The sequence below is a fragment of the Natrix helvetica genome (assembly GCF_964273705.1).
Source record: "Natrix helvetica genome assembly, chromosome: 2".
Lineage (NCBI taxonomy): Eukaryota > Metazoa > Chordata > Lepidosauria > Squamata > Natricidae > Natrix > Natrix helvetica.
In genome coordinates, this window is record NC_138552.1 from 292,151,526 (window position 1) to 292,176,845 (window position 25,320).

At 44.5% G+C, this 25,320-nt stretch overlaps 1 protein-coding gene and 1 long non-coding RNA gene across 7 annotated transcripts in view; both read right to left on the reverse strand.

The window, feature by feature from the left end:
• TBX4 (T-box transcription factor 4) overlaps positions 1-25,320 on the reverse strand; it is a 98,960-nt gene that overhangs the window by 40,817 nt on the left and 32,823 nt on the right. For 5 of the 6 annotated variants that reach the window (XM_081945437.1, XM_081945435.1, XM_081945436.1 and 2 more), the window contains exons 2-3: positions 15,632-15,790; positions 13,435-13,529 (exon numbers count right to left, since the gene is read on the reverse strand). In XM_081945437.1, the coding sequence (XP_081801563.1) occupies positions 13,435-13,529; positions 15,632-15,787 (251 nt within the window). In that variant the 5' untranslated portion in view covers positions 15,788-15,790. Of the gene's footprint in view, positions 1-13,434; positions 13,530-15,631; positions 15,791-22,345; positions 22,704-25,320 lie in introns of those variants that run through there. The other variant, XM_081945434.1, reaches the window with a different exon arrangement.
• On the reverse strand, positions 18,935-19,789 carry LOC309387739. Its single transcript, XR_014174656.1, has 3 exons — positions 19,752-19,789; positions 19,567-19,669; positions 18,935-19,419 (listed from the first exon to the last, which is right to left on the reverse strand). It is a non-coding gene; the product is annotated as an uncharacterized lncRNA (long non-coding RNA).

A 25,320-nucleotide genomic window follows, 5' to 3' on the forward strand; every position in this document is an offset into this window, starting at 1 on the left:
TGGTGCTGAGAGCCAGCTGTCTACAAATGTGGACCTTTATTTCAAAATATCAGGACACAGTCAGGGCTGGTATTCACTTACTTTCCCTATTGGTTCACAAATGTGAGCTTGCAGGCGCCCATCTAGACAAACATTAAGCCCACCCACCAGGGCGCTATCCCGTCCTATATATCGCATTCTCTGGCTCAATCGCCCCCGTGCACGCAGCCCGCTCTACTGCAGCTGCCTGAGAAGGTGTGCTGGAAACCATGTGCATGAAATCGCCTTGTGTGTTGTTGTTTTTGAGATATATTTTTATTATTTTTACATTTAAAACAATGCAGTACCGCAAAGTCGAAGTGACCATGCATTCACATTATACACAGCTAGTCTCAACCATTAACTATTAGCCTACTTAGTGCATTGTCTATCCTTCTGTCCAATCACAATAAATACAGTTTGTTCCAGTCTTGTCACCTTGTCTTATACCAATCATAAAATCTGTTCCAGACTTCAAAATATTCCTATTGCCCTTTATTTTTTAAGTTCAAGAGGGAGCCTATCTGCTTCTGCGCAGGCCAACACTTTTCTGATTATATCTAGCTCTGATGGTATATTTTCTTTTTTCCAATATTGTGCATAAGTTATGCACGCCGCAGTTAGCACATATATAATTCGATAAAGTGTATCTTTCCTAAACCCCTCCAGTATTATACCTAGGAGAAAAATTTCTGGTTTAAACAAAATTTGGTCTCCCACCATTTGTTCTAACCATGCTTGAATCATTTTCCAATATTTCTTTTGCCTCATTGCATGTCCACTACACATGATAAAAAGTGCCTGGTATTCTTTTACACTTCCAACAATTTGGGGCCAGATTTTTGAACATTTTGGAGAGCTGTGCTGGGGGGGAGATGCCATCTGTAGAACATCAAGATTTTCTTTATACGCCGTAGCCATTGTTAGTTTCTGATTAAGTATCCAAAGTTTTTCCCACTTAGCCAATTCCACATTATAACTGAATTTTTTCGGCCAAGCAACCATAGTTTCTTTGACATGTTCTTCCTCTAGCTTATATTCCAACAAAAATCTATACAACACTTTGATCAGCCTGTTTTCTGTCTGTATCAAAAGTTTATCTAATATTGTGTAATCTTTGGCAATACCTTCCTTCTTCCTATCGTGTGCAAACCTTGATTGTATCTGTTAAGTACCGTAGTTACTTACAGAAATCGCCTTGTGTTTGAAGCCACGCGCAAGAGCCTGCATGCGTGCTCACATTTTCGGTTCTGCGCTAGGCGAACCAGTTGTTAAATTATGTGAAGGCCACCTCTGCCCCCCTTGCCCAAACAGGAGACCCATCACCCTTTCTGACTAATGGCAGTCCAGTCTCTTCTTGAAAGCCTCCGGTGATGAAGCTCCCACAACTTCCGAAGGCAACTTCTGTTCCATGGGTTGATGGTTCTCACTGTCAGAAAACAGTAGTGAAATCTAAAACGTTTTGCTACCGGTTCTGTGGGCATGGCTTGGTGGGTCATGTGATTGGATGGGCATGGCTATGTAGTCATGTAACTGGGGGATCAAAAGATAGAAACTCAATTTAACAATGTCCTGCTGGAACAGGGTTGGACTAGATGACCTCCAGGTCCCTTCCAGCCCTGGATTATCCTCCGAAACTGCGTCCAGTGCCAGGTTTGTAGTCCTTCCTTCCTCTCCTTTTTCCCTCCCTCCCTCCCTCTCTCTCCCTCTTTCTTTCTTCTTTCTTTCTCAGCACACCCCACTTCCCTCGCCCCCGTTTTTGGCCTAGTTCTAGAGAGCCTGTAGTAAAAAAAATGCTTAAAAAGTTTTTATTTTTTAAATTCTGAAGATCATCAGTGCCACGTGCAATCCTCGGAACTTTTTTTATTTACTTTTTTTTTAGTGTTTTTTACCACCGGTTCGAGCGTACCGGCCCAAACCTGTAGCATTTCACCCGTGTCAGAAAATGTCTCCTTATTTCCAGGTTGAATCTCTCCTTGATTCAGTTTCAGGGCTGGGTTTTCCTGCCAGTTCTAACCTCTTCTATAGAAGAGGTTCCACAAATCTACAGTGCCGTTTAGAACCGGTTCCAGCTCCCTCCAGCATCTTATACTCCCAAAAATACGGTATCCCTCGTCGGGCCTTCGGGTGCTTTGGAAATGGATGAAACTGAAGAAAAGCAAGCTGTGGTCACTCTAACCAGCTTCCTTCTTGGCCTGTCTTCAGGGACCCAGCTTGACTCATCCTTCCCCCGGGGTGGGGGATGTGCCCCACCGTCTGTCTCTCTACCCAAACAGCCTGTCTTGGCAGGCCTTGGCCAACTCTGCCGGTGGCCAAGAACAAAGCAAAATCAAGGAAAAAGGGGAAGGGGAAAAAAAAGACCTAGAAAGAAAAAAAGCGGGGTTAAAATAGCTCGCCGATGAAGTGCGAATGACTTATTCCTCCATAATGAAGTGCTTTCTGTGTCGTTCGGTTTGTCTCAGGCACGCCGGATCCTCTCAAATGGCTTTTAAATGAACTGCGAGAAGAGAAACGTCTGAAGATTTCCATGTTTTACAGCTGGGGTTGCAATCCTGTTGCATGGGTGGGGTGGGGTGGGGTTTATTGATTTATTTGTCTCTCAGAGTCGCCCCACAGTTCTCGACTCCTTGTCAGCGGGCACGCCTTCAGAAAAACAGAATAACAGGCCTGGAAGGGACCTTGGAGGTCTTCTAGCAGTCGCCAACGTGGACCGCTGGTGGTCTGCGAGAAGATTTTGGTGGTCTGCAGAAAAAGTCTTTGCGTGTTTTATATTGCACTAAATCAGAAGTCCTCAAACTACGGCCCCTTGGCCGGATATGTGCAATGAAGGCTTGTGTTGCTGCAGAGTGTCTCCCCCTTCGGGGTCCTTTTGTGTGGGACGGAGGGGGGCAGCAATTCCGACTTGGGGGGTCTGCTTCAGCCTCTTGGTGAGGGGCTTTGGGCGAAAGTTGGAGGGAAGCGCCGCTGGGGGCAAAAAGCCGCAGGGCCTCGTTCCAGTGGGACTGCATCCTGGCCTGGAACTGGCTGACCATCTCAGCCCGCTAAGCCTCCAGGCGCCGGTACCTGGCCTTGCACTCCTGCAGGTCTTCCCTCTGCTTGGAAAGCTTATGCTCCTAGCCCTCAGTGAGGTGCTTCTGCTGAGCCTCCTTCTTGTTCAGATCCAATTTGAACTGAGCCAGCTGTTTTGCCAACTCTTTCTCCTGGCGGCTGCTTAGCTCCAGCGACTGCTTCCTCTTGGGGCCCTAGGAGCCCGGGTGGGCAGGCAAGGAGTGGCTGGGAGGGGAGGGGTGAGTAGAGGCCATTGCGGCACCCCTCGACGTGAGTGACATTGAGTTGGCCATGCCCACCCAATCACATGACCACCTTGCCACGCCCACCCAGCTGGTCATTAGGCAGATCATTAGGGATTTAAAATTATGAATTTAGTGGTCCCTGAGGTCCAAAAGATTGGGGACCCCTGTTCTAGTCCAACCTCCTGCTCAAGCAGGAGACCTTATACCATTTCAGACAAATGGTTGTTCAGTCTTTTCTTAAAAACTTCCAGTGTTGGGAGCATTCACAACTTCTTGAGGCAAGTTGTTCCACTGGTTAATTGTCCTCATTGTCAGGAAATTTCTCCTCAGTTCTAAGTTGCTTCTCTCCTTGATTAGTTTCCACCCATTGCTTCTTGTCCTGCCCTCAGGTGCTTTGGAGAATAGTTTGACTCCCTCTTCTTTGTGGCAACCTCTGAGATATTGGAACAATGCTATCATGTCTCCCCTAGTCCTTCTTCCTATTAAACTAGACATACCCAGTTCCTGCAACCGTTCTTCGTATGTTTTAGTCTCCAGTCCCCTAATCCTCTTTGTTGCTCTTCTCTGCACTCTTTCTGGAGTCTCCACATCTTTTCTACATCGTGGCGACCAAAACTGAATGCAGTATTCCAAGTGTGGCCTTACCAAGGCATTATAAAGTGGTATTAACCCTTCACGTGATCTTGATTCTCTCCCTCTGTTTATGCAGCCTAGAACTGTGTTGGCTTTTTTCTCTCCTTGATTAGTTTCCACCCATTGCTTCTTGTCCTGCCCTCAGGTGTTTTGGAGAATAGCTTGACTCCCTCTTCTTTGTGGCAGCCCTTCAATTATGGGGACATGGCTACCATGTCTCCCCTAATCCTTCTTTTCATCAAACTAGAGATACCCAGTTCCTGCAACCGTTCTTCATATGTTTTACCCTCCAGCCCCCTCATGATATTTGTTGCTCTTCTCTGCACTGCTTCCAAGCTGAAAGCAGCCCCAAAAATATTCATTTATGGAGGCCAAGTCTCCAAAGAGTCTCTTTTAAAAAAAGAGAGAGAGAGACAGAGAGAGAGAGATGGGAAGGAGACGACAGAGGAAGAAAATCTGGCTGATGGAAAATATTTGAGCGAGATCAAAGGAGTTTCGTTCCATGTCCCTTTCTGTTCCCAGGGCATCTCACTCTTCCTACGCCAGCTTCGCTTATCACAGCACGCCGCTCGGCTCTGACGTGTGATATACAAAACGTGGACAGGCCCACTTTGAAGTGCAGGGTTAGCCCCGGACGGATCCTGACTCCAGAATAACAAACAATACAGGTTCAAGAGGAGTTCTCCGCGGGCCAGTTCATTTGTCAGCCCCAAATTCATTTTCGGCACCCATCAGTACCCTTGAACTCGCGGCCCGCGGACAGATCGAAGAGATTTATCTGGGCGGTGGAGCCCCTCCGTCCGATTAGATGGAGATGGGCCGTTTTTAAACTTGGAGATAACTCTAGACAGGGAGGGAGAGGCCAAGACAGAGCATAAAATCTCGGTTTTATTTAAAACCACTCGCTTTCCCTGTTCGGGCGTTTCTTTTAAAAAAAAAATCTTCTTTTCCGTGAAAGTTACAGGTAGTCCTCGACTTACGACCAAAATTGAACCCAAAATTTCTGTTGCTAAGTGAGACGGCGCTTCAGTGAGTTTTGTCCATTGCAGTTGTTAAATTAGCAACACAGTTGTTAATTGAATCTGGCTTCTGCATCGACTTTAGAATATTTGGAGTAGAATAGAGCTGGAAGGGACCTTGGAGGTCTTCCAGTCGATCCCCTTGCTCAAGCAGGAGAACCTATATCATCTCAGACTGTTGAGTCTCTTCTTAAAAACCTCCAGTGATGAGGCACCCACAACTTCTGGTGGCAAGCTGTTCCACTGGTTAATTGTCCTCACTGTTAGGAAATTTCTCCTTAGTTCCAGGTTGGTTCTCTCCTTGATTGGTTTCCATCCGTTGTTTCTTGACCTGCCTTCTGGTGCTTTGAATAATTTTAAACCCCCCCCTCCCTTTTCTTTGTGGCAGCCCCTCAATATTGGAAGACTGATATCATCCATAGTCTTTCTTTTCATTAAACTAGACATACCCAGTTCCTGCAACCGTTCTTCATATGTTTTAGTCTCCAGTCCCCTAATCATCTTTGTTGCTCTTCTCTGCACTCTTTCTAGAGTCTCCACATCTTTTCTACATCGTGGTGACCAAAACTGAATGCCGTATTCCAAGTGTGGCCTTACCAGGGCATTATAAAGTGGTATTAACACTTCACGTGATCTTGATTCTATCCCTCTGTTGATGCAGCCTAGAACTGTGTTGGCTTTTTTGGCAGCTGCTGCACACGGCTGGCTCATATTTAAATGGTTGTCCATCCCTCTCACAGTTACTACTATTGAGCCAGGTACCACCTGCATTCTACCTGTGCATTTTGTTTTTCTTGCCTAAATGTAGAACCTTACTTTTTTCACCATTGAATTTCATTTTGTTAGCTAGCGCCCAATGTTCAAGTCTGCCAAGATCTTTCTGCATCTTAAGCCTATCTTCTGGATAGATTTAAAGGCAACCTTTTGCCTCTTCCAAGGACTGGTTGATTTTTCTTAGCTTCCTCACAAGATCTACAAATTAAGCTGAGCATCCTTCTCTCCGCAAAACCTCTGCTCTCTGTCACTCCAGCCTTGTATACACAAAGCATAACAAAGCTAAAATTAGATTTCCACTTAGCCAAAGGTAAACCTTCAAGAGGGGTTTATAAACCCTACAGAAGTGGGAGCAAGGTTAATGACACCGCGGAATTTCCTAACCGTTATATAGGTAGTCCTCAACCTACGACCCCCAATGGAGGCCATAATTTATGTCGCTAAGCAAGACAGTCGTAGGAGAAAGGGTAAAGCAGAGGAAGTAAGGGTGGGGAATTAAGAGTAGGAGAGACGGTAAGAAGGAGGAGAAGAGAGGAGGAAGGGGGAAAGAGAGGGGAAGAAGAAAGGAGGAAGGATGAGGAGAGAAAGAAAGAAAGAAAGAAAGAAAGAAAGAAAGAAAGAAAGAAAGAAAGAAAGAGTAAAGCAGAGGAAGTAAGGGTGGGGAATTAAGAGTAGGAGAGAGAGTAAAGAGGAGGAGAAGAGAGGAGGAAGGGGGAAAGAGAGGGGAAGAAGAAAGGAGGAAGGATGAGGAGAGAAAGAAAGAAAGAAAGAAAGAAAGAAAGAAAGAAAGAAAGAAAGAAAGAAAGAAAGGGTAAAACAGAGGAAGTAAGGGTGGGGAATTAAGAGTAGGAGAGAGAGTAAGAAGGAGGAGAAGAGAGGAGGAAGGGGGAAAGAGAGGGGAAGAAGAAAGGAGGAAGGATGAGGAGGGAAAGGAAGAAGGGTAAAGCAGAAGAAGTACGGGGGTGAAGTAAGAGGAGGAGAGCGGGTAAGAAGGAGGAGAAGAGAGGAGGGGGAAAAGAGAGGGGAAGAAGAAAGGAGGCAGGAGAGGAGGAAAGAAGAAGGCAGAGAAGGGAGGTTGAGAAGATAGAAGGAGTAAGGTTGCTACAAAATAAGATGGAGGCACGGGGTGGCAAGAAAATGACCCAAACTGTAGTGTGTATAGAGATTAATGATGAATAGATAAATGTTAAACAGCAATTATAAGAATGTATATCTATGAATGAATTTGAAAGGGAAAAAATAAAAAACTTTTTGCACACACACAAAAAACCCCAAGGCAGTCGTTAAGTGAGCTTTGCCCCATTTTATGGCCTTTCCTGGCACATACTGCCTCCAGAAGTTGTGAACGTTCCAACACTGGAAGTCTTTAAGAAGATGTTGGATAACAGTTTGTCTGAAGTGGTGTACGGTTTTCTGCCTAGGCAGGGGGTTGGACTAGAAGACCTCCAAGGTCCCTTCCAACTCTGCTATTCTATTTGTTAAGGGAATCATTGCCGTTGTTAAATTAGGAACACTGTTGTTAGGGGAATCTGGCTTCCCCATGGATTTTGCTTGTCAGACGGTCACAAAAAGGGACAGTGCCACCGTCACAAATATGAGTCAGATGCCAAGTATCTGAATTTTGATCTGGCAACCAGGGAGAGGCTGCAGAGATTATGAAGTGTGAAAAATAGTCGTGAGTCGCTTTTTGCAGTGCTGATATAACTTTGAATGATCACTAAACGAAATGTTGTAAGTCAAGGACTACCTCGCCTCCATCGGACAAAACTGGCACTATCCAGGATAGCAAAGGATGGGCTTCTCAGTTAGTTTCATATCAGCAGACAAGCCCAGACAGACTGCTAGTTTGCTTCTCAGAGCCGCAGACTGCTTAAGTTTCTGTTTCAATTCTCTGCACAGAATCAGATCTGTTTAAGCTCCCATTGGCTGACTTAGTCGCTATGCCTATTCATTGGCTGACCTTGCTCCCATGTCTTTCCCAGTCATGAATATTTTAACATCTTTAGCCAGACTGCTTTAATCAAGGTTAGTCTTGCCAATGAGCAAGACTGGTGCGGTGGCCTAGAGGTGGAAGTCTCGCCTCACAATCAGGAGTTTGTGAGTTCGATCCTAGGTAAAGGGAGATATTTCTCTCTCTGGGCACAATGAGAATATATCTGCTGAACAAAACTCCTCATTGGCAACAGGTAGGGCATCAGGCCAGTAAACACTCAGCTCCATTCAGTTGCCCAGACTCCACGCCGCAAGGGATTATGGGGTCATTAAAAGAAGATGATGAGTCTTGCCAATGAGCAAAGTCATCCTAGTTTATGATCTTTCTGTCTACCCTCAACTCCAATGCATAAAGCAAACCATGACGAAAACAGGATTCTCGATTCAGTGATGAAAAGCCACAGTGAAAGCAATCTGGCGTTTGCAAAGCTATTACTAACCATAATTACAAATCATAGCCTCTTCGGTTCAACTACCTTAAGCCAAAAGCAGACCAGAAGATGGTTCAATATTGGACTTCAGTAAGGCATTTGATAAGGTAGACTGTAACCTACTACTAGATAAAGTAGAAGAATGTGGGTTGGACAGAATCACCACCAGATGGATTCATAACTGGCTGACCAACCACACTCAACGTGTAGTCCTCAATGGAACTGCATCTACATGGAGGGAGGTATGCAGTGGAGTACCCCAAGGCTCTGTTTTAGGCCCAGGACTCTTCAACATCTTCATCAATGATTTGGATGAGGGAATAAATGGGGAACTCATCAAATTTGCAGATGACACCAAGCTGGCAGGAATAGCCAACACTCCAGAAGATAGGCTAAAGATACAGAAGGATCTTGACAAACTTGAACATTGGGCACTATCTAATAAAATGAAATTCAATGGTGAAAAGAGTAAGGTTCTACATTTAGGCAAGAAAAAAGAAATGCACAGATACAGTATAGGTGGTACCTTCCTCAATAGTAGTAACTGTGAGAGGGATCTTAGAGTCCTAGTGGACAACCATTAAATATGAGCCAGCAGTGTGCAGCAGCTGCCAAAAAAGCCAACACAGTTCTAGGCTGCATCAACAGAGGGAGAGAATCAAGATCACGTGAAGTGTTAATACCACTTTATAAGGCCTTGGTAAGGCCACACTTGGAATACTGCATTCAGTTTTGGTCACCATGATGTAGAAAAGATGTGGAGACTCTAGAAAGAGTGCAAAGAGCAACAAAGATGATTAGGGGACTGGAGACTAAAACATATGAAGAACGGTTGCAGGAACTGGGTATGTCTAGTTTAATGAAAAGAAGGAAACGGTATAGGGTTTCTGCCTAGGCAGGGGGTTGGACTAGAGGACCTCCAAGGTCCCTTCCAACTCTACTATTGTATTGTATTGTATTGTATTGTATTGTATTGTATTGTATTGTATTGTATTGTAAGGACTAAGGGAGACATTATAGCAGTCTTCCAATATCTCAGGGGTTGCCACAAAGAAGAGGGAGTCAAACTATTGTCCAAAGCACCTGAGGGTAGAACAAGAAGCAATAGGTGGAAACTAATCAAGGAGAGAAGCAACTTAGAACTGAGGAGAAACTTCCTGACAGTTAGAACAATTAACAGTTTGCCTCCAGAAGTTGTGAATGCCCCAACACTGGAAGTCTTTAAGAAGATGTTGGATAGCCATTTGTCTGAAACGTTATAGGGTTTCCTGCCTAGGCAGGGGGTTGGACTAGAAGACCTCCAAGGTCCCTTCCAACTCTGCTATTGTATTATTGTATATATACAGGTAGCCCTCGACATACGACCACAGTTGAAGTTGAAACCACCATTTTCGTTGCTGAGCAAGACGATGGTTGAGTGAGCTTTTGGCCACATTTTACGAACTTTCATGCCCCAGCTGTGAAGTCAATCACTGCAGTTGCTGAGCTAGTAACACTGTTGTTAAGAGAACCTGGTTTCCTCGCCAACTTTGCTTGTCAGACGGGGACACTGCAACCGTCACAAAGACATGCCAGCTGCCAAGCAAACCAAAATTTGATCACACAGGATCACAAAGATGCTGTAAGTGTGAACAAGAGTTGTAAGTCATTTTTTTTCAGTGCCGTTGTCATTTCAAATAGTCACTAAACCAGGAGTCAGCAACCTGCAGCTCTTGATGGTGCCACAATTTTGAGAGGAGCTTCCAGTTTTGGGGAGGAGGGGTAACCACGGTGCACCAGGAGGAGACTCTATGGCAAGGGGAAGGTTTTCCAGTTGTCTCCACAATTGGTAGGGCTTTCGGTTAGGACAGGTAGAGGCAAAAGGACGCTGCACTAGGAGGAGACTCTATGGTGGGGGAACCGGACTTCCGGTCGGCTCCAGAATTGAACAGGAGGCTTCCAGTTGCGACCTTCGTCGCTCTTTGAGTATTTAAGGTCACCAATTCCTGCACTAAATGCATGTTTGTAAGGCGAGGACTTCCTGTACTGCACAAACCCGGATACGTTGATAATTAATTATGAAGCTTTGATTCTCTCCGTACGTTTGGCTTGAAGAGCTAAGCAAGAATTTGAAATATTAAGAATTATGAATCGTTACGGTTGTTCTGTGCTCTTTTTCATACATGAACCAGTTCAGTCAATCCTAGAATCTTTTAAAAATCTCCCCCCCCCCCCCCAAAAAAAACCCTGGAGTTTCGAAGGTTTAACCCACGGCCTGTTTCCCAAATAAATAAATATTTTTTTTTCTCCCCAAAAAGCTACTCTGGGTGCCAAGATAAAGTCATAATAAAATCCTGGAACTTGAAAAGTGCCTAGATTTATGCTTGGAAACATTCTCCGTCTTGTATAACTGTGGCTCTCTCTCTTTTATCTGCCAAGGAGTCACCTCGTTTTATGTAAAGTTCAGGGAACTTGGTTAATATAAACTCCTCTTTTTCTCCCCCAAATCTTTTGATGATCTTAATATGAAATAATCTCTCTGCTTCTCCCCCTCCTGTAACTAAAACAGCCAAACATCGGAAAGATAGCGAGAGCATTTTAAAGATGTTTCCACTTTATAAATCACGCATTCTTGGCAAACGGATCCTGCCCATTGTAAGCAAGTTCTGGTGACTTTTTTCCCCCCTGGATCTAAAAGGGAGTCAGTAAGTAGATGTTAGTAATAAATCCTGGCTAATTTATAGACCTGCTTTCTTCTTGCCTTGTGCAAATAGCAGAAAAGAACAGCGTGCTTCTTCGGTTATTCCCTTACTTTGCTTTGACAGTGATGGTTAGTTGGCCAGCGGTGGCTGGAACAGACTTGTTATGCATCAGGCAACCTTATTTTGATCGTGCCACAATCTTGTAAATCAGCCAAGCTGGGACTCCTTCAATCCTTCCCCAGAAGGCTCTTTTTTCTTCTTTCCTGACTTATCTTCCTGATAAATTTTTCCATCGCTTATGTTGCCTTCTTCAGAAACGGCATATGTGCAAATCTGCAAAACCTTGTCATCCTCGATGGGCCAGTTCCCTTCTTTGCAGATGAAAGGCGAAGTGCAGTGAGAGCCAGTTTGGTCTCCTGGCTGGAAACCAGGAGACGGTGAGTTCTAGTTCCACCTTATAGGCATGAAAAACCAGCTGAGTGACTTTGGGCCAATCGCCAGGAGATGGTGTGTTCTAGTCCCGCCTTGGGTATGAAAGCCAACTGGGTGACTTTTGTCAATCACCAGGAGACGGTGAATTCTAGTTCCATTTTAGGCATGAAAGCCAGCTAGATGACTGTAGGTCAATCACTAGGAGATCTTGAATTCTAATCCCTCTTTAGGCATAAAAGCTGCTGGGTGACTTTGGGCCAATCACCAGGAGATGGTGAGTTCTAGTCCCATCTAAAGCATGAACCCACTGAGTGATTTTGGACCAATCATCATGAGATAGTGATCTAGTTCCATCTTAGGCAGAAAATTACTTGATTACTTTGAGCCAGAGTCTCTCTCTCTCAGCCCAACTCACCTCACAGGGTTGTTTTTGTGGGGAAATTATGAAGTGGAAGGAGTATTATATATTTATGTTGTCTTAAATCTATATATACAGTATAAGAGTCAAGTACTACTCACTCATCACAAAATCTCCAGAACTGTAAAGCCTACAAACTTGAAATTTGGCAGGTATGTTCCCCTTGGCTTCTAGGTGCTTGCTAAGAAAGGGTTTTTCGAAATGGCCATCAAATCATTAGTATTCCTTATACAGTAAATAGAACACTCTGATTCTAAGGAGTTAGACATTCTACTACTCCCCCTCCCCACCTGAAAAGAACTCTGTTCCAACTGCCAGTTGCCTCACATTCCGTTACCTCAGTTCAAACTGGCAGATGTCCTACTCCTTCACTCAGGAGCGGTCTGGGGCTCCTTACAGTGCTAAACATCGGTACCTCACCAAAATTTCTATGGAACTGCTTCCAGACTCAAGGCGGCAGGAGTGATATTCCCGTATGTGTTTCAGTCACCAGACACCACTGAGCCAATTTCTCCTGCATAGCCCAATCATATGTTTAAAAATCCAGAACAGGAATTCTACACTCATACCTGGCCAAGGTTTCCAGATAGTTCCAGCATCCACATTGTGCAAATTAATTACCTAATTGTGTTTGTGTGTGTATGTATCAGGGGTGGGTTCCTGCCAGTTCTAACCTCTTCTATAGAAGAGGTTCCACAAATCTACAGTGCCGTTTAGAACCAGTTCCAGCTCCCTCCCCCCGCCCATCTGCACATCATCAAGATGAAGAGCGAGAGGAGGAATTCTGGGAATTGAAGTCCACAAGTCTTAAAGCTGTCAAGTTTGAACACCCCTGGGGTTTTTTTTCTAAAGGGTTAGGGGTGCAAGGGTCTTGTAACTTGACAGCTTTAAGACTTGCGTGCTTCAAATGCCAGAGTTTCTGAGCCAGCATTTTGCAATGCTAAGCAAGAGCATTGTTAAGTGAGTTTCACCACATTTTACAAGTTGGTCATGCCCACCCAGTCACATGGCTGGCAAGCCACTCCCACCCAGTCACATGGCTGGTAAGCCACTCCCACAAACCAGGCCACACCTACAGAAAAGGTTCTAAAAAAATTTGAAACCCACCACTGGTATGTATGTATGTGCCGTATTTTTCGGAGTATAGGACGCACTTTTTCACCCTTAAAAGAGCATGGAAATGTTGGTCTTATACACCGAATACAGCCATTTTTGGCCTCCCTCAGCCCCGCCCCCGCATCTGATTTTTGTGAAAAATGAGCCGTTTTTCACAAAAATGGAGGCTTTTTTTTTTTTTGCCTTCCCTCAGCCCCCAGCAGCCCTCTGCATGCTTCAGCAGGGCTAGGGCTAGGGCAAGGCAAAAACGAGGGCATTTTTGCCTTGCCCCAGCCCTGATGAAGCCTGCAGAGGGCTGCTGGGGGCTGAGGGAAGGCAAGGACCTTTTTCTTACTTACCTCTTCGAAATCTTGGCGCGTCTTATACACCGGTGCGTCTTATAGTCAGAAAAATACAGTATGTATCAGAAGTGGTATTCTGCGGTTCTCCCCAGTTTGGGCAAACCAGTAGTGGCAGTGGCGGGAGGCTTCACCCACCCGCTCAGACATCATCACAGATGCTCTGCACATGCGCAGAAGTGCTGCGCGCACCCATGCTCCCGGTTCCAAACCAGTAGCAAAGATTATAGCATTTCATGGTTGATATGTATATATGCATTGAAACGGATCGTTGCAAAAGCAGTCTTACCTCCCGGCTTTAGTTATGATCATCTCAGTCCCGGCTTCGTGAAATTTCTTCCATAGCTCTTTTTCGTGCAAATAGACCTTGATATTCTCAATGGTCTTCCAACGCATCAAGAAAGAATGAAAAATTAAAAGTGAAAAAAAGTTGCCGGAATGTGGAAGGAGAAAGATAGCACCTTTTTTTTTTCTAATTATAGAAGAGTGAGGAGTTCTGACTGTCTTTGGCAGGAAAAACGAAGTCATACAGATAATCCTCGACTTGCAACCATTCATTTTAGCGACCGCTCAAAGTTATGATGGCAGCGAAAGAAGCGACTTGCGGCCGTTTTTCACACTTACAACCATTGCACCATCCCCATGGTCAAAATTCAGACACTTGGCAACTGGCTCGTATTTATGACGGTCACAGTGATTCCCTTTTGCAACCTTCTGACAAGCAAAGTCAACGGGGAGGCGGGATTCGCTTAATGACCGTGTTACTCATTCCACAACTGCAGTGATTCCACTGAAGAACTGCAGTGATTCATTTAACAACTATCGGAATGAAAGTCATAAAATGGGGCAAAACCACTATCTTGCTTAGCCACCAAAATTTGGGGCTCGATTGTGGTCGTAAGTCGAGGACTACCTGTAATTACTCAGCATTAATCATGTGGTTGGGGAATTCTGAGATTTGGAATCCACCCATCTTAAAGTAACCAAAGTTGAAAAAAACATTGCATTTAGACCAAGGGTGCCCAAAACCTTTAAGACTTGTGGACTTCAACTCCCAGAATTCTTCAACTGGCAACTTTAACATGGGTAGACTCCAATTTCCAGAATTTTGGCCTGGGAATTCTGGGAGTTGAAGTCCACTCATCTTAAAGTGACTGAAGTTGAAAAACATTGTCTTTATACTGGAAAATTAAAAAAAAAACTATATGCAAAAAAGAAAAACATTGTCTTTTGAGCAGAGGTGTCCAATCTTGGCCACTTTAAGACTTGTGGACTTCAACTCCCAGAATTCCCCAGCCAGCAACTTTAACATGGGTAGACTCCAGGGGTGGGTTTCAAAATTTTTTACTACCGGTTCGGTGGGTGTGGCTAGATGGGGGACATGTGATTGAGTGGGCGTGGTGAACTTGACGTCACTCATGCACACTCAGTCACATGACCCCCCCCTCACCAAGCCATGCCCACCGAAACGGTGGCAAAAAGATTTGATGGGAGGGGGGGCTCCAGCCTCGCCGGAGCTAAGGGAGCGCCTGCAAATTACCCAGTAAGAAAAAAAAGGGTTTTGCCCTCCCCGACCTCCAAGGAACACTCTGCAGGCCTCAGCAGGGCTGGGGGAAGGCAAAAATGCTTCCGTTTTTGCGAAAAATGTCCCATCTCTGGCACCTCTCTGGGACACCACAAAAAAGGATAAAAATTACATTTTTTTAAAATTTTCTGCACATGTGCAGAAAACAGAAAGTAAAGCTGGTGACGGATAGAACTGGTACAGTCACATGTCCAGCCAAGTTACTACCTATCCGGCCGAACTGGTCCCAACCTGTAGGAACCCACCTCTGATAGACTCCAATTTCCAGAATTTTGGCCTGGGAATTCTGGGAGTTGAAGTCCACTCATCTTAAAGTGACCGCAGTTGAAAAACATTGTCTTTAGACCAGGGGTGTCCACTCTTGGCTACTTTAAGACTTGTGGACTTCAACTCCCAGAATTCCCCAGCCAGAAACTTTGAAAACTATGGACTTCAACTCCCAGAATTCCCTAGCCAGAAACTTTAAAAACTATGGACTTCAACTCCCAGAATTCCCCAGCCAGAAACTTTAAAAACTATTGACTTCAACTCCAAGAATTCCCCAGCCAGAAACTTTAAAAACTATGGGCTTCAACTCCCAGAATTCCCCAGCCAGAAACTTTAAAAACTATTGACTTCAACTCCAAGAATTCCCCAGCCAGAAACTTTAAAAACTATGGGCTTCAACTCCCAGAATTCCCCAGCCAGAAACTTTAAGAACTTTGGACTCCAACTTCCAGAATTTTGCCTGAGGAATTCTGGGATTTGAAGTCCATACATCTTAAAGTTTGAGATATTGGCTTAGCGTGGTCTTCTAGCTTGATGGCTGGCTTTGGAATTCTTGGAGTTGAAGTCCATATCTCTTAAAATGGCCAAGATTGAGAATTACCCGTAAACTGTTTTTCATTTGCAAAATGCTTACCTGTTCTGCATCCGGTATCTGAGGACTGTTCAGGGGTGTGTTGCTGACTCCCGCCACCCCAAGAACTGGAGACCCTCCGGTGGTTTCAGCATGGCCAGGGCCCTGGGGTACCACAAACCCATCCTCCACATCCGACAAACTTTTCTCCTGAAGCATTTCCTGAAAGTGAGAAAGCCAAATAGAAATGAATCGATTTGCTGTGGTCCAGATTCCACCCAGCAAAAGAGATTCTTAGAACAGAAGGAAGGAGCTGGAAGGGACCTTGGAGGTCTTCTAGTCCAGCCCCCTGCTCAAGCAGGAGAACCTATATCAGTGAGGGCTAACCTTTTGGTCGTCGTGTGCCAAAAGCGTGTGTATGCGCCTGCACCCATAACGCAATGTGTGCGTTACACCCTCCCCCACATGCCATGTCCCCCTGCATATGCGCGCACGCACCCTGCTCCTCCCCACACCTGATTTTAAGCCTAGTAGGCCTCCCTGCATCCTCCTGAGACCAAAAATGGACCATGAGGGGCTACACCCCCTACGTATGTGTGTGCATCTCTCACATGCGCCCCACCCCACACACATGTGTGGGAGAAACCCAAACATCAGCTGGCCGGCAGGAGGCATGCACACATGCACAGTGGAGCTGAGCTGGGGCAATCATTTAGAATGGGTTCCAGCACCCTCCCCCCCTCTCCGCACATCATCAAGATGAGAGGGAGAGGAGAAATTCTTGGAGTTGAAGTCCACAAGTCTTAAAGCTGTTAAGTTTGAACACCCCTGGGGTTTCTTTTTCTAAAGGGTTAGGGATGCAAGGGTCTTGTAACTTGACAGCTTGAAGACTTGCGTGCTTCACATGCCAGAGTTTCTGAGCCAACATTTTGGTTGCTAAGCCAGAGTGTTGTTAAGTGAGTTTCACCCCATTTTACAAGTTGGCCACGCCCACCCGGTCACATGGCTGCAAGCCATTCCCATCCAGTCACATGGTCAGCAAGCCACTCCCACAAAGCAGACCACACCAACAGAAGAGGTTCTAAAAAATTTTGAAACCCACCACTGCCACGGACCTATATCATTTTAGATAAGTGTCTAGACCAGGGGTGTCAAACTCGATTTCATTGAGGGCCACATCAGGGCTGTGTTTGACCGGGGGGGGCTAGAGTGGGCGTGGCCAGGGTGAGCATGGCCCGCTTGACGTCACTTGGGTCAAGGCACCTATGGCGGCCTGAGTTATCCGCCAGCGAAAACATGAGCTCCCTTTTTCGGCTTCCCGTAACCCAGCTGATCCTGAGCGGCAGCTTGAATTGCCGCTCCTCAGCTGTTTTCCCTTTTTTCTGACCGATTTTCGTTAAATTGAGCCGGCCCGCGCAGCAAACCAGTTAGGAATCCACCACTGATAGAGATGACAGGAGAGAAAATGCTAAACATACAGTATAACATAGGTAGGATTATTGTAGATTTCTTATTTTAATGATGCTGTCCTTAATACGTTTCCTCACGAGAAGTTTCATTGGGCTATGTTAGGCCTACCTCAGTGGTGGGCTCCGGCCTTCCGTGCATGCACTTTCCTCACACACACGCCTTCCGTACATGCGCCCTGCCTCAAAAACATGCCTAAATAGGACAGCATAGATCCGGGGCGGGGGGAGCGGTTGGATGGGCCCACCGACGGTTTCCACTCCCAGTTCCGGCGAAACGATCCGAACCGACTGAATGCCACCTCTGGGCCACATGACGCACTTACAACTGCTATGATTTGCTTTACAACTACGTGATTCATTTAACCACCACATGATTCACTTAACGATGAGAGCAATTTGCTTTACAACTATGTGATTCACCTAACGACCACCTGATTCGTTTGACAACCAGGTAGTTCACTTAACAACTGCAGTGAGGGGCCCACAGTAGCTCACGCGGTAAGACACTGAGCTTGCGCTCTGCTCGGTGGTTCGAGTCCTGTGAGTGAATAAACCGCGTAGGGACCTGGCACTCAGGCATCCAGCGGTTAAGATAACACCGCCCAAAAAAGTTCCTTTCACAGAGGCAGCCAGCCGCCTCGGTGATCCCTGGCTAACATGTGCCATGTGCTTTAAAGAAAACCTGCTGTGATTCACCTAAGGACTACCTGATTCGTTTAACGACTGCAGTGTTTTGCTTTACAACTATGTGATTCACGTAACAGCCACATGATTCACTTAACAACTGTGACGATTTGCTTAACAACCAGATAGTTCATTTAACAACTGAGGTGATTCTCTTAACGACCACATGGTTCCCTTAGGGAGAAAGGGAAAAAAATAGCAATAGCCCTTAGACTTATATACCGCTTCACAGTGCATTTATCTCTTGCCCCCAACAATCTGAGTCCTTACTTTACTGACCTCGAAAGAACGGAAGGCTGAATCAACCTTGAGCTAGTTAGGATTGAACTGTTGGCAGTGGGCAGAATTAGCCTGCAATAGTAGTCACTAAGAAGGAAGGAAGGAAGGAAGGGCAATAGCAATAGCCCTTAGACTTATATACCACTTCACAGTGCTTTATCGCCCTCTCTAAGTGGTTTACAGAGTCAGCCTCTTGCCCCCAACAATCTGAGTCCTCACTTTACCGACCTCGAAAGGACGGAAGGCTGAATCAACCTTGAAGCAGTCAGGATCGAACTCCTGACTGTAAGAGGAGCTCAGCCTGCAATACTGTATTCTACCACTGCGCCACCACGGCAGTAACAACTGTGGCAAGAAAAAAGATGTAGCGTAAAATGGGCCAAAACTCATTTATAACAATTGTCTGGCTCAACCACGAAAATTTGGGGCTCACTTATGGTCATAAGTCGAAGACTGCCTGTATTACAAAACCTGTTGCTCCAAAGTGGAAGAATGGATTTCCCCCCCTTTTTTTCATTTATCTGCTGCTGTGGCCTAGAGGTAGAGCTCTCGCCTCACAATCAGGAGGGAGTTCGATCCTAAGTAGAGGCAGATGTTAGGGTCTCCTGCTTGGGCAGGGGGTTGGACTAGATGACCTGCAAGGTCCCTTCCAACTCTGTTAATCTGTTAATAACACTTTCCAGCCATGTAAAATGTGGTAGGTAGGCCTGGCCTCCCGGCGGCTTAATTTGTCTTCTTTATTTATTCGATTGTAATATCGGCAGCCCACCCACTCGCCCCGATAACAATCTCATAGAAGCGGCACTCCATAAAAGCAAGCGAGGCTAAGCCGCCGAACCCAAATAAAAAGAGAGACAGGTTTTAAACAAAGCCTAATGCAGGAATATTAACCCGCAGCATGGATACGGAGTCCCAAATAGGACCGTGAAAAGGCCAGAGACAAATAAATAAAATAAAATTTAAAAATGCGAAGGGCAGCCCAGCCTGCAGGAGAAGGCGAAATTAATGCCCAGGTGCCAACGTAAAGAAGGCCCTGTGATGCTGGATTTCTATTTTTCCCATGGCTCTCGGACTCATATAAGATTCCCCCCTTCAGAACTGAATATTCAGTGAGTGTGCTACAGTACGCTATGCTATTAATTGCTATTCTGTTCTATTCTATTCTTTCCTATTCTTTTGTTTTCTATTCTATTCTATCCTTTTTTATTCTATTCTATTCTTTTCTATTTTATTTCTTTCTATTCTTTTCTATTTTATTTCTCTTTCATTCCCTATTCTATTCTATTCTTTTTTATTCTATTCTTTTTTATTTCTATTCTATTTCATTTCATTTTTATTCTATTCTACTCCCTATTCTATTTTATTCTTTTTTTATTCTGTTCTATTTTTCTATTCTATTCTATTCTTTTTTATTCTATTCTATTCTCAATAAAGATTCTGTTCTATTCTATTTCTATCCTATTCTATTTCATTTCTATTCTATTCTACTCCATATTCTATTCTATTCTTTTTATTCTATTCTATTTCATTTCTATTCTATTCTATTTCATTTCTATTCTATTCTACTCCATATTCTATTCTATTCTATTCTTTTTTATTCTATTCTATTCTCAATAAAGATTCTGTTCTATTCTATTTCTATCCTATTCTATTTCATTTCTATTCTATTCTACTGCATATTCTATTCTATTCTTTTTATTCTATTCTATTTCATTTCTATTCTATTCTATTTCATTTCTATTCTATTCTACTCCCTATTCTATTCTATTCTTTTTTATTCTATTCTATTCTCAATTAAGGTTCTGTTCTATTCTTTTTTTATTCTATTCTATTCTCAATAAAGATTCTGTTCTATTCTATTCCTATGCTATTCTATTTCATTTTTATTTCATTTCATTCTATTCTACTCTACTCCCTATTCTATTCTATTCTTTTTTATTCTGTTCTATTCTTTTTTATTCTATTCTATTTTATTTCTATTCTATTCTACTCCCTATTCTATTCTATTCTTTTTAATTCTATTCTATTTCATTTCTATTCTATTCTACTCCCTATTCTATTCTATTCTATTCTCAATTAAGGTTCTATTCTATTCTATTCTTTTTCATTCTATTCTATTTTTCTATTCTGTTCTATTCTTTTTTTATTCTATTCTATTCTCAATAAAGTTTCTGTTCTATTCTATTCCTATCCTATTCTATTTCATTTCTATTTCATTTCATTCTATTCTACTCTACTCCCTATTCTATTCTATTCTTTTTTTATTCTATTCTATTCCCTATTCTATTCCTCAATTCTAACCCTTCACTTAACAACCATTTGAAGTGGTTATGGACCTGATATAAGTAGTCCTCGACTTATGACCACAATTGAGCCCCAAATTTCCATTACTAAGCAAGACAGTTGTTAAAGTTGTGTTTTGCCTCATTTTATGACCTTTCTTGCCACATGGGTCAAGTGACTCTCTGCTGTCATTAAGCTAGAAACACGGTTGTTAAGTGAATCTGACTTCCTCCTTGACTTTGCTCGTCAGAAGCTCACCAAAAGTGACCAGATGTCCCCCGAACACTGCAACCGTCATTAATATGAGTCAGTTGCCAAGCATCTGCATATTTTGATCATGTGAGGATAGGGATGCTACAATGGTTGTAGGCATGAAAAAGGGTCATAAGTCACTTCTTTCAGTGCCGTTGTAACTTTGAATAGTCACTAAATGAACTGTTGTAAACTGAGGACTACCTGTACAATAAAACAGTCATCCGCTTCATAACTCAGGGCAGGTAAACTCTATCCTATCGCCTAAGCCTTATTTCTTAAAACTCTCTTTCAGTATATTGGCCAACTGATAAAGTTACGATAGTTTAAACAGAAATTTGATATACGGGAATCACAAGCTTTTATCCAATAACAGAGGAATACTGGAAACAAAGACTCTCTCTCTCTCTCTCTCTCTCTCTCTCTCTCTCTCTCTCTCTCTCTCTCTCTCTCTCTCACACACACACACACACACACACACACACACACACACACACACAACCTCCCACTGGGGGGGAAAAAGCAACAATCAAACCAACTTTTTGCTTTTTAGTGGTTCAAGTCCCACTTTAGGCATGAAAGGCAGCTGGGTGACTTTGGGCCAATGACCAGGAGGGGGGTGAGTTCTAGTTCCACCATAGGCATAGGAAATTGGCTAGATGACTTTAGGGCTACTCACTAGGAGACAGTGAGTTCTAGTTCTACCTTAGGCATAAAAACTGGCTGGATGACTTTAGGGCTACTCACTAGGAGACAGTGAGTTCTAGTCCCACCTTAGGCATGAAAGGCAGCTGGGTGACTTTAGGCCAATGACCAGGAGGGGGTGAGTTCTAGTTCCACCTTAGGCATAAAAAACTGGCTGGATAACTTTAGGGCCAATGACCAGGAGAGGGTGAGTTCTAGGCTCACTTTAGGCATAACAAACTGGCTGGATGACTTTACGACTAATCACCAGGAGGGGGGTGAGTTCTAGTTCCACCATAGGCATAGGAAATTGGCTAGATAACTTTAGGGCTACTCACTAGGAGACAGTGAGTTCTAGTTCCACCTTAGGCATAAAAAACTGGCTGGGTGACTTTAGGGCCAATGACCAGGAGAAGGTGAGTTCTAGGCCCATCTTAGGCGTATGAAACTGGCTGGATGACTTTAAGGCCAATCACTGGGGGAGGGGGAGTTCTGGTTCCATTTTAGTCATAAGAAATTAGCTGGATGACTTTAGGGCCAATCACCCAGGAGAGAGTGAGTTCTAGTTCCACCTTAAGCATGAAAGCTGAATGAGTGACTTTGGGCCAGTCCCTCTCTGTCCGGTATGGAACAACTTTCCACAGTCAACTCGCTGCGGCCAATTTGCCACAGCCAACTTGTGACTGGACAACTTAACAATTGTATTTAATGATATAAAACAAATTTTAAAAATATTTTCATTTTTTGCCATTTACATTTCATTCTGTCCCTCCTTTTGCGTCCTTATCTTTCATGATTCTATTCCACCATTTCTTGGATATTAATGTAACTCCTGTCCCGCGGCCAGTTGGCCATGGTAAATTGTCATTAGACTTCTCTCTCTCTCTCTCTCTTGGTCCAAAGATGGATGTTTTGGAGGAAAATAGTAGGAAGAAAAACTATCAGTTGTTCTGACCTAGGTTTCTTGAGACAGTGAAAATCACACGCTTAGTCCCCAAAACCCTCTTTTTATTTCAACGGCTATGAATTATGTTCATTCACAGCCCGCAATGAGTCACAAATAGTTTGTAAAGAGTCCTACAGAGGTCTGCCAAAGTCTTTCGGGATAAGGCTGTTAAGCACCCACCTTTATCTCCCTTGAAACGCTGCCAAACACCTAATTGCCAATTAGGTGCTGGGTGGCAAAGCCACACAGAGCATAGAGACAAAACGGAACTTCAGACTTTAAACCGACCAGAATGAACAAAGTTGCTTCCTGCAAAGGCTCACGTGCCTTTGCTCCTCCTTTATGTCTTATGGGAGGGGCCAATCACCTCCAAGCCTTACCCCCGAGTTGCCCCTTTTGTCTTAACTGTTCTTGCCTTCTGGGAGCTCTGCGCATGCGCGCACTGGGAACAGGCTCCAGCTGTTCTTCTGCCTCACTGTTGTCTGACTCTGAAGGCAGCTGATAACTGTCAGATGGCCCTGTCCCCCTCTCTGCCTCCGACACAGAGCCCTCATCAGAGTCCTCCCCAGACTCCAGGACTGGCCCATCTTCCTCCCCAACCTCCTCACTGTCCGAATCTGCTGCCAGCTCTGCAGGCTGCCGGCAAACCACAACAGTATGTTTGCCACGTTGTGTTGTTTAGGGGGGAAAAGGAGGTAAATATATAGCTTCCTGATTTGTATAACTGTAAAACATAACTGCAAAAGACAGACAGGAAATAAAAATTAAAATAAGTAAGAAAATGGTACGAGAACAACTGTCTGACCTTGGTGAATATAAATCACGGGGACGGACGGATGCCTCCCAAAGCTGGCAGATGTTATCTCAGAACCATTGAGCCATATCTTTAAAAAATCTTGGAGCACCGGAGAACTGCCAGAGAATTGGAAAAGAACCGATGTGGTTCCCATCTTCAAAAAAGGAAGGGGGGAAAAAACAGACCCAGGAAACTACAAGCCATGGGTCCTCAAACTATGGCCCGGGTGCCACATGTGGCCCGCCGAAGCCATTAATCCGGCCCGCCCAGGACCACGGGGCTGCCCCACCCACATCGCCCCGCCCACCCTTCAGATCCAGGACCCCCAAAAAGGGTGAAAATTGCTTGTTTTTGGCCAAAAAACAGACCGTTTTTGCCTTTAGAATGCTTCCGGAGGCAGGGGAGGCGAAGAAAGGGGTGCACAGATGCCTCAGGAGGCCAAAAAATGGGCCCATTTTTCACCTCCCCCACTTGCAGAAGATAGATAAAGAGAGAGAAATACAGAGAGAGAGAGAGAGAGAGAGAGAGAGAGACAGAGAGAGACAGAGAGACAGAGAGAGAGAGACAGAGACAGAGGGAGAAAGAGAGAGAAAGAAAGAGAGTGAGAGAGAAAGAAAGAAAGAAAGAGAGAGAGAGAGAGAAAGAAAGAAAGAAAGAAAGAAAGAAAGAAAGAAAGAAAGAGAGAGAGAGAGAGAGAGAGAGACAGAAAGAGATTTCTCAAGCTCCTTGGGGCTGAGAAGAATTGCTGCAAAAGTTTCCTGGACTACTAGACTCCTAAACAACTGAAAAAAAAATGATATAGCAGAAAGAAAAGTCAACCAAAAGAGCAACAAGCAAACAAAAGGAAATAAAATACCCCCCAGGAGCAAAACAAATTAAGTTTAATAATAATAATAATAATAAATATTTATTTCTTAGCCGCACCCTCTCCCGAAGGACTCGGGGCGGCGTACAACAAAACATAGGAAATAAATATATCGACATACATATAACAAAACATATACCAAGACATATATACGACATATACAAGGAGGAGGTGAACTGATAGATAAAAACAAGTAAAAACACAATGTTTAAAAACCCCTAAATAAATTGAATGCAATTAAAATACCCCAAATAAAAAACCCGTCAGGAGCGATATAGTTGGATCAAAGTTGAGCCAGGCCAGCAACTTGAAAAAGGTGGGTCTTGAGCTTTACACGAAAGGAGCGGAGGTCAGAGGTATTCCTAATATCCGGGGGGAGGTCATTCCACAGGGCTGGGCCCGCCACAGAGAAGGCTCTACTCCTAGGCGCCGCCCCCCGACACTGTCTGGTGGACGGCACCTGGAGGAGGCCCTCTCTGTGCGAGCGGATTGGTCGCAGGGATGTATGGGGCAGAATACGATCCCGCAAGTAACTAGGTCCTAAGCCATGGAGCGCTTTAAAGATTGTTATCAAAAGCTTGAAACGCACCCGATAGACCACAGGAAGCCAGTGCAGTTCGCGCAGGAATGGTGTCACATGGGAGTACCTAGTTTAATTTGTGTGCATTATTCAATCGACCGTTAAATTGGGCACGCCCACCCAGTCACATGACCACCTAGCCACACCCACCCAGCCGGTCCGGGGGCCCCAACAGCCTGAGGAACCGTGAATTGCTTCCCCCCCTCCCCTGTTTAAAAAGTTTGAGGACCCCTGCTACAGACCATAATCTAATTATACAATCCTTGGTTGTAGAAACAGAGGGATAGAATCAAGATCAAATGAAGTGTTAGTACCGCTTTATAAAGCCTTAGTAAGGCCACACCTGGAACCCTGCATCCAGTTTTGGTCACCACGTTACAAAAAAGAGGTTGAGATTTTGGAAGAAGTGCAAAGAAGAGAAACCAAGATATTTAAGGGCCTGGAGGCTAAAACGTATGACGGACGGTTGCAGGATTTGGGTTTGGCCAGTCTAGAGAAAAGAAGGACTAGTGGGGACATGAAAGCAGCGTTCCAATATTTGAGAGGCTGCAACAAAGAAGAAGAAAGAGTCAATTTATTTTCCGAAGCACCAGGAGGCTTTGGACAAGAAGCAATGGATGGAAATTCACCAAGGAGAGAAGCAACCTAGAACTAAGGAGAAACTTCCTAACAGTGAGGACAATTAACCAGTGGAACAACTGGCCACCAGACGTTGTGGGTGCTCCATCACTGGAGGTTTTCAAGAAGATATTGGACAGCCATATGGTATAGGCCCTACATGCATGCAAGTGCGGCGGAGACCCTAAAATCACCTGGCCAGCGGGAGGCACGCATGCATGGGTTGTGGAGCTCGACTGGAGTGACAGCTCGCTTGCCCGCAAACACAGCTCCATGTGCCACCTGTGGCCATCACG